The 15,184-nt window shown below is 42.4% G+C and overlaps 1 protein-coding gene across 3 annotated transcripts in view; it reads right to left on the bottom strand.

Annotated features, from left to right (window-relative positions):
- The window catches only part of RhoGAP71E (Rho GTPase activating protein at 71E), a 75,078-nt gene that overhangs the window by 4,730 nt on the left and 55,164 nt on the right, over window positions 1-15,184 (bottom strand). For 2 of the 3 annotated variants that reach the window (XM_022849175.2, XM_086972130.1), the window contains 5 exons: window positions 7,871-8,007; window positions 6,750-6,972; window positions 2,701-3,486; window positions 1,192-1,470; window positions 201-680 (listed from right to left, as the gene is read on the bottom strand). In XM_022849175.2, coding sequence (XP_022704910.1) covers window positions 201-680; window positions 1,192-1,470; window positions 2,701-3,486; window positions 6,750-6,972; window positions 7,871-8,007 — 1,905 coding nt within the window. The remainder of the gene's footprint in view (window positions 1-200; window positions 681-1,191; window positions 1,471-2,700; window positions 3,487-6,749; window positions 6,973-7,870; window positions 8,008-15,184) is intronic. The other variant, XM_022849176.2, reaches the window with a different exon arrangement.

Below are 15,184 nucleotides of genomic sequence, written 5' to 3'. Positions count from 1 at the left end.
TTTGTCATCTATAAATTGCAAAGCATCATTTCGTTACCTTAGGTAAATAACTAACTTTTGCAAATTATCTAACTTGCACACTATTTGTTAGAAGACGTAACACTACTGAGCGTACAAATAAATAGTAACTGACAATGGCCAGAATTTGCCATTCCGTTTCAATGCTCTCTCTCTCTCTCTTTCTCTCTTAGAATACTTACTTTGAGGGACGTTTTTCGCTGAATACCAGGCGCCGACGAATTGCTGGATGTCGAATTCGTCGACGATGATCGATCTACGTTGAGCAACGAACCAGAAAGAGGAATCGATAATGCAGAAGTCGATAAGGAGCTGTTGACAACGGTATGTGCGTTGTTGTTCCCGTTGCTATTAGTTAGTGGGGCGCAGTTCGGACCTCCGAGCAAGGTGGGCGTACCCAGGGGAGCCAGCGGCGTTCGAGAACTGTTACCCAGGCTAGGGATTGCAAGAAACACATTTTCGTCCGTACGACATGCTGTGTTCAGACCCGTGAGAGGAAACCGATTAGGCGGCGCAAGCGCATTCTTTGTCGGGCTGTTGCCTACCGCTAAGCTGTTGCCCGGAGTGGCCAAATTGACGGCGCTAGTTGTTTCTGGCCTCGGGCCCGGATTAAGGAACCACTCAGAACGAGTACGCATTCGTTCGGTTTGGCGCTCGTGGACCTGAGCGTTAGGAAGAAACAAGTATAAAAATCGTGTGACATGGTACAGTAATTGTAGCACGGACGAAATACATCGAATTTAGAATTAGTGTAGATTTGACAGATTAATTTTTGTAATTATAAGCTACGTTCATTCATATTTACAAAGATAGAACGTGTTTTTCCTATTTACAAGAATCAAGGGTAAGTCACGCTGAAATCATTAGTACCTATTAGACTATTTAGCTTACCTGCTGAAACTTTTGCATCAGCATTGGGTTTCAACTGATGAAATTTAGTGTTAACAGAAGTTCAACGATGGAATATTGTCGATCAGAAAAAAGAATCTCTCTTTAGGCTACCAAAGACTGCCCAAAGCAACCCCTAATCATCAGATCTGCCTCAAGCCAAGGCATATCAGATCTCAAAGATCAAGACGGCATCATTCTACGGTCGTTGTGTGCTTTCCCAGTTTAATACACCATCATTCCGTCTGTATCCAAGAAGTAAATGGCCAGAACCACTTTGCTCACCAAAGGAAGGAACGACATCGACTTGTGAGTGGCTGGTGAGTCCTTCACTTGTTTTGCCGTTTCGTCCGAAGCGCGCTGAAGGTGCTCAATCGGTAACCAGGCCTCGACCAGGTTTGTCTGTAGAAGCAAGCTTGTTGTTTCCAGACCGCTGTCACGATACTCTTTACATTCTCGTTTGATAGTCTCTCGCCGAACCACCCTCACCTCTGTGCCAGGGCAGAGACCGTCCGTGACCGCTTGCGAGTGCATCATCAGGTTGGGCTTCTTAGCAGGTGAACCCTGTGTGCAACGAGCGATCCAAGCCAATGGTACAGCCGCCATGTTAACAACACGGTTACAAATCCCGCCGACGAAAACAGTCAACGCAAAAAACATAGGAGACCCTGATAGTGTGCAATAACCTTTCCGATATGGTCATGATGGATGATCAAGACAATTTATTCATGTGCCCGAGATAAAGACAACCATTTGTTAGGAGCAGTTGCAGTGCCCCCAAATAGCATATATTCCCTGCCTAACCCACATGTGCTAGTGCGTCCGTACGTATTTGTGAGAAAAATCTTAGAACATGGGTTATGCACACGTCATACTCAGCAAGTCTTTGTCCTGTTAGGCTGCTATGATTACTATTTATTATGGTTATTGTTGTCATTATCATTTCCTCATTCTTATTATTCACTCCAAAAGGCTAGGCATAACAACTATCTACTACTAATATTACCACTCAAACAGCGTTCCTCAACTAGCCGTTCTTAATTGCCTTATGCTAGCAAAATATTAATTAATTGCTACCCGTTCAATCAATCAGTAGCGCTAAACAAACAACACTTCCAGCCCTATGTCATAGCATGCTATCAATCTATAGCCGTATGATAATCGCATAATCATTAGAGGAAATCTCACTTCATAGGGATCTGAGGAATTAGGAAAAGTGGCCATCACTTTGCAACAAATGGAAATTGCACACGGATTAGTTATTCGATTCTGCTTCCGAAGTCGGCTGAATAACCTCTATTATATCGTAATTTCGAATTGTCGTGGGAAACGCCGGCAATCAAGCTTTTTACCATGCAATTTACGCAGAGTTTATTTATGGCCAAAAGACGATCGACGGCTGAACAGAAAAGAAACTGAATTTGCTTTGTTAGGAGAGTATTCTGTTTAAATCGCTTTGATACCAATAGTAACGAAGACTAAAGTTACGTTTGATGAAGAGGAGCTGACTAATAAGCCATAACAACAGCCGCTCTCACAAGGTAGTCACAAATTGGCGAGAAATATGCGTGGACTTCGCGCGAACACTTTCGAGTGATTGCGACTACCGTATATAATATAATAATAATAACAGTATTATCGCTATCTTTAAAGTAAAGTCTTTACCATAAACAATAAATCTATTTCGTTCAGTTTTAGTATATGGAGTACAGGGTGCAGAATAAAGTAGCACTGATTAAGTTTTGTTGTTTCTGTTCTCGTAATTGTTTCATTCAAACTAGCCAGCTAACTAACCTTGATGAGAACCTGCATGCAGCCGTGTCTGCTTGAAGCATTCTCAGGCTCATCGGCTAACTGGTCCTGACAGCGGGCAGTGGCGAATCGGCCATTACGAGTAATATTGGTATTGTTCTCGGCACTACCATCATGATTTCCATCAAAGCGCTGGTGGTCTTGACCCGGGTCGTCATGGCCTCCTGCGTCACTACATTTGCCACGACGAAGCAGTTGGATCATGGCGGCGCCATGATCATACGCAGCATCAGCCACAGCACCGGAAGTAACACCGACGGATCGCTCAACAGTGGACATCGGCACGGTCATGCAACGGTGATCAGGTTCGGGTTGATGATGATGAAATTTATACGGCCCGGTAGGATGCTGTTGGAGATGATCTTGTATCAGACCCGACAAGTTGGCAGCGGCAGCACTCGTTGAACTCCCCACTGGATATGCAGGTTGGGGTTGTAGCTGGTCGGAGCGTCTTTTCGATGAACTAGACTCCGTCCATCGAGCTTCGCCTGCTGTACCGACAGCTCCGTATTCACCGTTGTTGTTGCCGGCCTCACCCTGTACCTGCAGCTGTTGCTGGTACTCGCAGATGCACGATAGTGAACGAGCGCCGTTGGGATCAGTCCGCCAGCCAGGATTAATATAGCAGGCAACACCCGAAGACGTTCCGTTGTGACGACTTGCTGCGACAGCAGATGCTGCCTTTAGCGCGAGCGAATGTGGTAACAACGTATTGTCCTCTAGCGAACTAGACAGCCTGCCACAACACGCGACTTCACCGCCTTCGTACTGCGTGGTCGAAACAACGATTGCCGATGAAGTGGTCCACGAAGAAGCAGTCATTAACGAAGCAGACGAAGTTCGACACATCGGAAGAAGTGTACCACATCCAACGAAAGGTCACGACGAAGGGAGGCACAGCAGGAACAGCGCGGCGAGGTAAAGCGCAAAGAGGTTGCACGAGAGTGGGGAATATTTCAAGTTCATACATAGAGTGGGGAGACAGAGCGACGTTTGAAGATATGGAAAGGAATAGAATAACAAAAGGTAAAAAGGACAGGAGGAGAAAGACAGAGTATAGAAAAGTGATGGAAGGGACTCGGTTTGATAGAAAGTAGAAAGCCAAAATCGAACAGACGATAGGTAAGGAAAACCGGACAAGCAACACGATGCGCAGACGACCGTATTGCACGGGTCGCGTCCAGAATGAATCAATAAGCCAGACCAAGAGTGAGTTGCACGCGCCAGCGGCGGCGGCGGCGGCAGCGGCGGTTGCGAAGATGACACACGCAAAGCGAAGGGTAGACGGCCGAAGGCAGAGGCCAGACGAGGTTGCAGCGACCGCAATAGTGATATCAGCGTCAGAAGAGCAGAAGGCAACAGTAGAAGTAGCAATTATAGTAAAAGCAATTATAGTAGCAATGTCAGCAGGTATAATGCGCAATAGAAGATGTTGTTGAGTGCGTTCGTAGTTGTAGAGATCATTTGCAAAAGGGGAACGGAGAGTTCGTAGATGTCATGATCGGGGTGGGTAGAATCAGTGGTACACAGGTAGTCGTAACAGTAGGAAAAAAAATAGGAAAGCAGAAACAGTAAAAAGGAGATCAATAATATATATATATACATAGAGAGAGAGAGAGAGAGAGAGAGAGAGAGAGAGAGAGAGAGAGAGATGATTTCGGTTAGCACATTGGTTAGAACGCACGCTTGTACAGACGTATACAAATAAACTAATAACACTGCTCACAATTAGTAGGTACGATAAACTAATCCATAAACGAAGGGAAAAGAACGCCGGACGGACGCAATAATAACAGACCAAACGAATAAATATAGAAAACCGCTACACCATATACATATACGAGGCTAAAGAAAATTGAAAGACTCAACATATGTCGATATATGTTAGTGCCGCCACCATTAGCAGTAATCAGGTGAATGATTCACGTCGCGTATACGTTTGTGTAATGAGCAAAAGATTTCGACTTTCTACAGGCGTATCTAGTTTCGTTAATATGAAGATAGAAAGAAGGCGGAATTATCCATAAATATACAGCTAAAATCTAATGGTGTGAATCACTCCGGTAACTGAAAAGATGGCTATGAAATATCAATCATTTACAGCTCTACCAAATGCTATGAATATGCCAAACTGTGATATTGCGAGCTTGAGGAACTCCCATATCTGACTTCCACGAGGAAAAACACTCTCCAGTCAAGATTTACATTCATGTATTGGGCTTGATACGGAACGGGAGAAAAGTTAATAGATTCCAGACTCAATAAAGGCTTGGCAGAGTTTTCCGTTAATTTTATAGTACAATTATATAAACAATCATTGTAGAATGCTAACCAAAAAAGTAAAGCGTGCTGGCGTTCCAAACAAAACAAGGAGAAAATCCATTAGTGGACAAATTTCATAGGAAAGCAGTAATTGCAACTTTGGTTTTATTTAACGGACTGATTTGTATTGTCTATTGGAACAGCCAGAGTAACATTATTGTTTGTTATAATTCTATTGGCAAAATCAATATTATTATTGTATTTAGAACGCAAAAAACAAACCATGCAGACTTTGCATCTGCTTTTGTTTAAACAGATCGTGTTAGGAAGTTGTTACGTACTGACTATTCATAGCCTATATTTGCTTATACTTATGAAAAATAAGCTCAAACGTTAGCGTACATAGAGAAACAAAGGAAAAATCTATTTGGTTTAAACCCTCTTTATAATTATTATTCTCACAAGGTTGGCAGGAAATGATGCTGACCATGATTAATAAGAACATTGTTGGTGTCAATGGGGTTCAGTGTACTTAAGCTGAACATCATAGCACGGCATATGATTACGTTGTTTATGACAAGGAAACTCATCTTAAACAAGTTCTTCTTAATTACTCGGCGCCATTCAGCAGCCATTCGCGCCCATACGTCGTTACAGTCCATGTATGTGATCTCTAAATCTATTCGTTATAAAATACATTAGTATTATGATTAATATAAAATTGATAGCTAACAAAAAATAGTTTCAGGTATCACCTCTGAGTAAAGCTTATAATCCGAGCTGAACTGGTTTTCTCTTTGAGACTTTCCTAGTTCATAGGCAACGTACCTTGCACGTGTGTCCAAACCAAACCTATATTATTTACATAAAGTAAACATATGTACAATGACTCGGCGGAAGCTAAACCGAAATAATGGACTGTTCAGTTAAGAAGATATGCATAAATTGTTATTACATTGTGTATTTGATATGTTGTAGTTATGTACTGTTGATCGAGAATGTCTCTGTTTGATGTCTTTGTTGGAATGAGATGGTCTAGTCTCGTCCCTAAAAGCACTGCTTGAGGGACCGAAATGGCCAAATAAGAGAATCCTTAATAGTAACAAACGTGCTAGCTTTTAGTAGCATAATAGAGTACACAGGCCTTTCGTCCTGATCTTTCGACTTCCGTAGAAATGGTAAGAGCAAAGATAGAAGCATTTTTAATTGAGATTTATTAATCGTCACCATGATTATGTTAGAGCTCTATAGGACGGGGAGACCTTTGTGTATCAATGTAAAAAGCTCATCAATTATTCATATCAACCGCAGAGTAAACGAGAGTCAAAAACCGAGGACGAGGGTCGAAGAGGCCATTCTTCTCATATTCTGCTGAGTTGGCAGTGAATTTTTTGCTGAGACGCGATTTGGCTTTTTGCTAAAGTCCAGACAAGTGTTTGTTTTTCTACTAACCACTCATACTCAAAGTTAACAACGAACATGCATGTATGTGTGTATACGTGTTTCTGTTGTACATCTCCAATGTTTTACACAACATTGTTTTTTGCTGGGAGTGACATGCAGGACTTGAACTCTAACTAGAACTTCCTGCATTCACGGGACACATGTTGTGTTCGTGGATCATTTAACAGTGCAAGTTGTTGTTATGGCTAGTTTTGTAGAGTACTAATATGTAATTTGGGTTTGGATAAGCAACAATAACAAAGCAGCAATAGTTCCTCGCAGTAGTAGCAGTGGTTGTGGGGGTGTTGCTAGCACACGAAACCTACTTGCGAAACCCCCGACAGATTGAGGATAGGTGTGGAGGCGCACGAAGAAAGACCAGCCCCACCAGCGCTTCCATCACCGCAACCGGGTAGTAACCAAGGGGGAACCACCTGATCTTCATCGCAAAGGCCAGCAGTTTCACCACGAGCCTCAGAAATCTCTAACGACGGTGGCGCTCGGCCAAGGAGCATTGCCGCTGCATCTGCGTGGACTGCGAATGGATATCTAGGGGTACGGTAGGGACGGAGTGAAAAAAGCAACACAGACACATATAGAAAAATGATGTTATAAAATATTATCATCTATTCTTTTTTTCGCTATTACTACGGTTAACGCGTCACAAATGTGTATGTACCTGGGAAGAATGCTTGTTTTCGTCCATATATTAATCTGTTAATCGACTTTACCAGAATGACCTGTTTCATCTTGGGTTCCTATCGCTTAATTTGCGTATTGTGCCAATTCCAGTTTCGGTCGGCAAAGACAGAAATGAGAGCTGTAAGTCTAAAGGATATGTTTAGCATAATTTTATTTATATTATTTTTAGAAGACGTGACGAAGGCCTGTTTCATTGACACTATCAGATAAATAGTAGTACCAAAGATTTCCATAAACTTAATCTCCCAATAAAGCTTAGCTTTGTTCTCCATGGTCCTATTGTCCAGCATAGGCTCGATGGGGGGACGTCAAAAACTTTCTATGCCAAAGCGATGTAAACACTAAATGTGTATGACGTTGCTTTTATATAACGCCTTCATAAATACTTTCCAATATTGAAACGAGGCAAATAACACAGAGCCAATTCCTACCAGACTTGCATTAGCAACCGCCGGTGGCAGCTGTTCGGAACAACAGTGGCGCTGAGCAACGCCATAACGCGCGGGTACTTGGTATTTTCTCTTCTTGCCATATGTTGCTAATTGTTCTTTGGTGAGGCGACGCGACAAGGCGATAGAAAACCCGAACGAAGCGAAATTCGAATAAATGGCCTTTTTCTGTCTCTCTTTTTCGGTTTCTTTGTCTCTCGCTGTTTCTTTCTTGTCTTTTGCCTTGTCACTGCCTGAAAAATGGGTGCGTTTTGTGGGGTGCGTGACTGGGGTATCCTGCACTGTAGTCATCATACCGATCAGCAAAAATCCACCCTCCATCAACTCGAAGAGCCCGGCCAGTCATCCGGGCGTAGTATTCATAATTTTCCCGACCGTAGACGTTACTCGATCCGAACTGCTCAATCAGAAATCGCATTGCTCTCGTGGCATTCTGCAAGTCATAAAGCGAACAGAAAAAACATTGTAGAATATGGGTCAGCAATATAGATCAAAAGCATTTTTATATGCTTGCTCACTTCTTATAAGTGTAACCTACTTGAATATATTACTTTCTGTCGTAGTGGAGCGTGCTTTTTTCAGTTGCGTCTCGTAACCCAATTTTCTTTAGCAACATCCCCTTCTTCCGCTTTCAGCAGTCTCCACCTGTATTTCAAGTTAGTTATCCAAAATCTTATCCAAACCTATTTGTTTCCTCGGCGCACTCTTACTCGTTTTGCCTTTCGTTTATGATTTCTTTCCTTTAATGGCCTCTCCTCAAGGGGATTCGAGCACTTCGTCTGCAACACCTCCCTAGGCTGTTACCTACATCGACACAGCCGACGACACATCAGAGATGAGCATGGGCGTCAATGCAGCAGTGGAGAAGCGGAAACAAGTTCCTTACAGCGACGTGAGTTATAGTCTAGTTCCCGTTCAGGCAGCTTTGGAGTAAGCAAACTAACATGGTACCCGCTGTTCTTGGAGAGGGAAACCTCTTTGTTGCAGTGCCTCCAATTCGTAACACTAGCATCCAGCAGGTCTTGTGTATAATCTGGTAAACTTGTTTCTTCAAAAAACTAGAAGGATGATCTCGCATCTATGGAGCTCTTCCACAGCTCCTCAGCACAACTCCAATTAAGCTTGAGCAGTTTTCCTCTGAATTTCTGCCTAGTTGCATGGGGAAAGAAGGGCTAAAGTGGGCGTTGGCAGCAATATCCACCTGTTCCGGAACGACGAGTCGGCGCGGTTGATTTGTTTCATATCTCCGTTCACCGGTTTTAAAACGGATTCGACGGTTCTAACCAGATTCTGCTATTATTTTGCACTCACTGCCAGCATCAATTCGAGTCGTTAGTTCGGCACTGCTGTCTGGAGCAGTAGCTAACATCTAACCGCCCCTGGCAGTGAGCTAGGTTAGGCCAGGAAATGCTGTGAAGGTCAGTTCTCTTAAGGCTTGCCAGTCCCCCGCAGTTGGTCAGCGGAACGTGCAGCATTGGCGCGGGAAAAAGTTCATGAAAACCCGAGTAATGACACATGCATCCGTGTTGGAAAGGCACACGGCAAGCGAACTCAGCAGGCAGTCAGGCTATTTTCTAGGATTTGAGCTCCTATTTCCGTTTCACAATTTTACAATTCGGTTGACAACCAACGGAAAGCGATTGGTTAACAGTGTCGTCAGTATATATATATATATAGTTCCGACGGAAGTGACACAGAGCGGGCAACAATCTTGTGGCACTTAGTCGTGACAACCAGCCCCGTTACATTACGCAAGTGGTAATGCATACACACATCCTCGTAGAGCAAGACAGTTCGCGTAGGTTTCTTTTTTGAAAACTGTTCATTCAGCTGCCAATTACAATCATTAGAACTTCCCTTGTTTTCGATCTAAAAAAGCAAAGAGCTGGTTTTCATTTTTCCTCGTCATACCACGAATAAATATGTGGATCGTCCTAGTAGTGTTTGAGCGCATCGTATACCTGCCCTATCTGAAACAAGTAGTGGATTTGCGCGAGAGGTTCAGTGGAATGAAAATTAGGGTTAGCAATTGAGTTTGCATTCGGCCAATATCGACAATTCGGGCACATACGAGTACTGCCATTCGTTATCCTATGGATAACTCCATACCGCATTATATATTATAAATATCGTGACCGCTGCTATCATAATAAATCGTCCGTTCAGCGACCTATTTTTTATCTTGCTCTGTTCCTGATATGTCGCGCGATCTTATGTATGTCTTCTTTTTGGAGCCAATGTAGTTTTATAATAATAATTATCATTATTATTATCATAACACCAATGAGAAATAGGAACAAAATATACTGACTACAAAGAACTGGCTTTGAAGGAAACGACAAACTACATTAAGCACTTAGGTGTTAGGATGAATTGGTCTCGGAAGCTTCAAAAAGAAACACGATGGATTGCGACCTGGGCCTACCGCTATGAAGGACGATTTTCGATAACTGTGAACTATTTACCAAGAATTTGTGATAATCTACAGTGGATTGTGATACATAATCGATTTAAATGGCCGGTTAGTCAGTATTACGCGAGCAGGCTACTGATGTTGCTGCTGTTGCTTTAAGTAACTGCGGAACCTGTGTGGGAGATGGAACACGGTGATGGACAAAGTAACAATGTCCTTCGTCTTACCCGGTATTGCTAATGTATGATCGTACGGTCCGCGAGCGTTGCTGGTACAAGTTTGGAAGGACTGAACAGACAGCCAGTATAATCACTCCCCTTAGCAAAGGTATCGTTCTCTGTCATTATACAGGCAGCCTTTCTGACTGATCCTGTGAGTCCAGAATATTCCAAACTGCAAACCTCTCTTGACTTTTTCGGGGCAGCATTCACTAATAGAATAGACATCGGCACGTTCGTTAGCAAATTAACACGGTGGAGGAATTCTTTTAATGTGAAAGACAAGATTTTTTCTTTTGCCTTATATAGATATATATAACATGTATCAAACAATATATTACAAATGTGTGTGTGAACAGTTTATGATAACGACAAAATGGTCAGGGAAAACACTATATCGCGTTACTATGCCCTAAAGAGAAAGACACGTTTGAAAGGAATTGAGGAGTCGTTCAATGATACTGCTTTCTGCCATTAAATCTTAAGTATCCATGCTATTAATTATGGGAGTTCGGTCACAGGACAAGAATACCTCTTTACCGTCGTGCTAACGGAAGTTCTATGATCAGGCAAACACGATTCTTAACGGATGTAGGGGCCTCCATTAATGATGGCTATGTCGTTTCTTTATTGGAGAAGGTCACTTTCGAATATGTCGTGAACAACTTGTGTATTTTGAACTCCTCGTAGTCAGTTGGGATAGATATGGTAAATCGTTTCTACGCGTTTCAACTCAGCCTAAAGCAGAACTACGCGCATTTTGAAAAATGTTGATTTTATGACCGTGATTGCGTTCGTAGTAAGCTCTATGGTGAATTGTAGTAAACTTTATCAAAATTTATTATCGATTCTACCGAGATCAATGCCTTAAAAGCGTAAAGCATAGCTGGAATGTATCAACCGACAGAAGAAACTGGCGCAGAATAGATAGCCGGGCGTCCAAAAACGTTATTGTCCCCTTCACACGAATTTCAATTATCAAAATAAGCTGACATCAAAAAAGCCCAACAATAGTAACGATAGTCATAACGAGCATGAATTAGCATCAGTATAGGACAATCATAGCATCCGCAAAAAGAATGGAACAACAAAGTTGTGCAAAGGTCTCCGGATAAATGCTATCATAGGACAGAAGGAATGAGACACGGACGGTACTTCCGACATCGACACCCAATGAAGAAAAAGACCGAATACATAAAACGTTTAAAGACGCCACTTAATTAGCAGTAATGCAAGCACTGTGGAAGTATTGTTGACCAGGCCATAGAACAATTTGTTTCTCGCCTTCCATAAAAACGGAAAATCTTTAGCGTACCAGAGCGACAATGAAAGCATTGGCCGTTTATTCCACGACAAAAGTGACATATACGTCGCTAGTGTCTGACCACGACCTGATGACACTAAAAGAACGGCTTTCAGCGACAATTCTAGCAACTTATTATAAGTTGCTATTATAATATAAGTGAAGTTTTATAAAGACTTCACGCATTTGCTCAAGAGAAAGACTAATTGAGATACAATCAATCAGTAACGGTCACACCATCAGCAAATCAATGAGTGATTTTTGAGAAGATTTTCGATTATAACCGCTCCTTGGTAGTCTCGGCCACTGGTTCAAGTTTGCGCTGTAGCTAGTGCTGTTGATGATGATCATAATGACAACGACGACGACAGTATGTAGAGCGGCGTTTCGTTATCAGAAAGCAGTGTTTCGCATTTTTCCGACCCTCCTCACGGTGCGCGGTACTCAGTTCAGGCCGATGGTTAGAGTAATAAGGCCACCTCATCGAGTAACGCATGGTGGAACTATTAGATTCGTTAATTGACTGGCCGCGCGTTGGACGTTGCCACCAAAAGCGACATTCGTCAAAACATCAACGATTACAACACCCTTAGCATAATCACAACATGAATACTGCACTACGTGTAGTGCTCCAGCGCGATCTCATGATGCAGTTGGGACTGTTACGCCACCCATGCTGATCATCGGTGAGGAGCAAGCTCTATGATCCGGTCTGCAGGTACCACCAGTTTCAGCGTAACCACCATTACCATTTATAGCATACAGACTCATGGCCGATTAGCACACGGTGTCGTCCTGAGGCCGTCGTATCCTGTCACAATGGCTGTCGCTGAAGCGCTATAGCCCACCGAAATCACGTGTGGGTGGAAGACATCGGCTAAGCCAATGATGGCTCAGTAAGCGAGCATTTAGCTGCCTTGCAATTATCTGGATGACAGCGCGAAGTCATTGGTCGACATTTGTTGACGTTGAGGGCAATGAATGGCGACGTAGACCTAGCAATGCAATGTCGTAGCGTGTTGGATCAAAGTAAAGTTCGAAAATACGCTTAAGATCGATACGAGTCTTGCGAAAGAACGTGCCTTACGGGTTACAAGCCGTGTGTTTCAAAGCGTGTACATGTACGTACGTATGCAGCTATCTGCATTTATACCACGTGGGTGTCATGTGGGTAAGTAAAAGGGAGTTGTATGAAAATAATTAAGGGAGGATCGAGTACTTCCTTTTCAGTCACTTTGGCTTTGACGCCGTCGATGCGCCTTCGGCAACTTTGTCGACACGATGTTTCACTACCGGTGCGTTAGTAGAAGTGTCAACGCAATGGATAGAGTTTTTACCGAACCGGATGCTCTTGGCAAAGACAGCTGTGAAGCATTTAACGGCTGCAGCAGCAGTAGCAGCTGCAACAGTTGATTGTCCGTTAGTAGCGGCTGCGACCTGCTGTGGGAAGATGATTACTTCAACATTTTATTCGTAGCAGACGAGCGAACATCGGAAAGTGAGACGTTACGAAGAGCACAACGAGACGACATCGCTGTCAAACCACAAAGACGACGATCGAAGGCACGGGCCATCCTTCAGTGACCGTACCACAATAACAGCAACGTTGACACGGTTCTTTGTATATTCGACTACGAGTAACTGATAAAGCTGCCATATATGCTGCCATAGAAATATATGCTAAAGAAAGAAACAGATGGCTAATTGCAACTAATGGTTAGATTTCAACCTGGTGTGCAAATTGATACTAAACACGCCCGCATGCAGACAAGCAGTCGAATCTGTATGAGCGGTTCCATATCTCTGAAGGATTCACCGAAAGCGGCCAACTTCGGCTAAAAATTATTGCCGAGCAATATGAAGAGTTTTTTTTTTCGATACAGATTCAGATCCGACGCATATTCAATGTACTGTGTAGTCTGTAACATTTTTCTGTTAACGAGCCTTTGTTAAAGAGGGGCCAAACTAACTGCTAAATGGCGATCTCGTAAAAACTAAAGATAATCACAGAGCACTAAGAAGGTTACCATATGAAGACAACAATTGCCAGCATCGTCATCCGCAGTCATGGACGGAATCCTAATGACTACTGTTTCAGAGATGTCATGCTGGATGGTAAAAATAGCTTTTTTCTAAACGTGTCTATGTCTATGTAAGTCAAGTTTTTTCACGACTATGACTTTTTTTGTAGGAATACCATATGACTCTGACAGTAAATAAGGGAGGGGGACGAGGATAATATGACAGATAACGATGCAGGCAAAGGCAAATGTCTTAAGGAGTATCTAGACGAATAGATGTGAACAGACGTCGGCGTATCTGTTGTTGAGACAAGGATGCGTACGAGCCATCGCTCGTTGGGGTGGGCTGAGTGCTTTTTCAGCTCTCAGATCACGTACAATATATTAGATATGTATAGACAAGTCAAAGATAGGATAAAAAATAGTTCTTGCATCGTTCTTAATAGTATATATCTTTCACTCGAGTTGTTTTGCTGATGCATGGCTGTTAACAGCAAGGCCAGTCGACTATAGACTTGAATGCGTCGCATTTGGTAATGAAAAGTACAGGTTATGCGTAGGACAAGACGACGCATTTACGAATAAATTTCTAGTCTACAAAAACAGTTCTACCCGACTAACGTTTAGTTGAAGAAATGTAGTTATTAATAGACATTTAAATAATGAGGTGCAGACAGCAAAAATATATATTCGATTTTTGCCCGAATTATCTATATATACCATCAAAGATAGTAAGCCACACAGTTTTTGCGTGATTTTGGATCTTTAAAAAATGCATATTCCACGCGTTGAAATTCGCACCGAGGTACGGTCCACACAGAATTTGCACTAACTTTGAATGCCATCTTGAAAAACACGTCAACACTATTTTCGCGCCGTTTTTGACTTGTTACTTTTAGCTTTTATCTGTTAGCGGATGGCAATGAAACGCTAACCGACGAAATGTCGTATGAATGTGTATGTAGTGTCAGACTTGCTGTGAGAAGACGTCTTTATCTTTACGCGCAAATCATGACAAGGTTTGCGAAAAAATGAAAAATGCACAAGTCGGAGTTGTTGTCGAAGTTCAACGTTTAGCCTACGATTATGATATTACGGTAGTCAACGATTATGCAATTGTCGATCAACGTGAAAACTAAATTAGAACGCAAAAACGTGAGTAATATTTGTTTCCGTTGACCTATATTGTAATATTTCAGCGCGGTACGGATTATGATGAGCCCGTCAGGTTCTATACCTGAACTTTTTTGTAGTAACGCCTAACGGCAGTATCGGACCTGAGAACTTGAAACATTTTTTATGGCACAGATCATCGGGTAAGTAATATTTTGTCGTTTGGATTTATGAACAAAACTTCATGATTAGTAATGTTCGCACTTGGTTGTAAACAATACATGATTATATAGATGAAGCAAAAGCAGCACACAGGATTCCTACTACGAATAAAAGCCTAACGTATTATATAATACGACTTCACTATATTTGCTCCCCTCTCACTATTCTCTTTATTTACTTCTGTTTGAACTTTTCTTGAATTTTTCAATTTTATGACCAGGTCATCACTCCTAATGGCTACTGCTTGCTCCACCAATGCCGTTTTAACCACTAATCATTTAATTTTCGACTTTCAGCCCAACAATCACCGTATTAGCTCG

Source organism: Varroa jacobsoni, unplaced genomic scaffold (genome assembly GCF_002532875.2).
Source record: "Varroa jacobsoni isolate VJ856 unplaced genomic scaffold, vjacob_1.0 scaffold_1391, whole genome shotgun sequence".
Classification (NCBI taxonomy): domain Eukaryota; kingdom Metazoa; phylum Arthropoda; class Arachnida; order Mesostigmata; family Varroidae; genus Varroa; species Varroa jacobsoni.
This window is presented reverse-complemented; position numbering and strand designations above follow the sequence as displayed.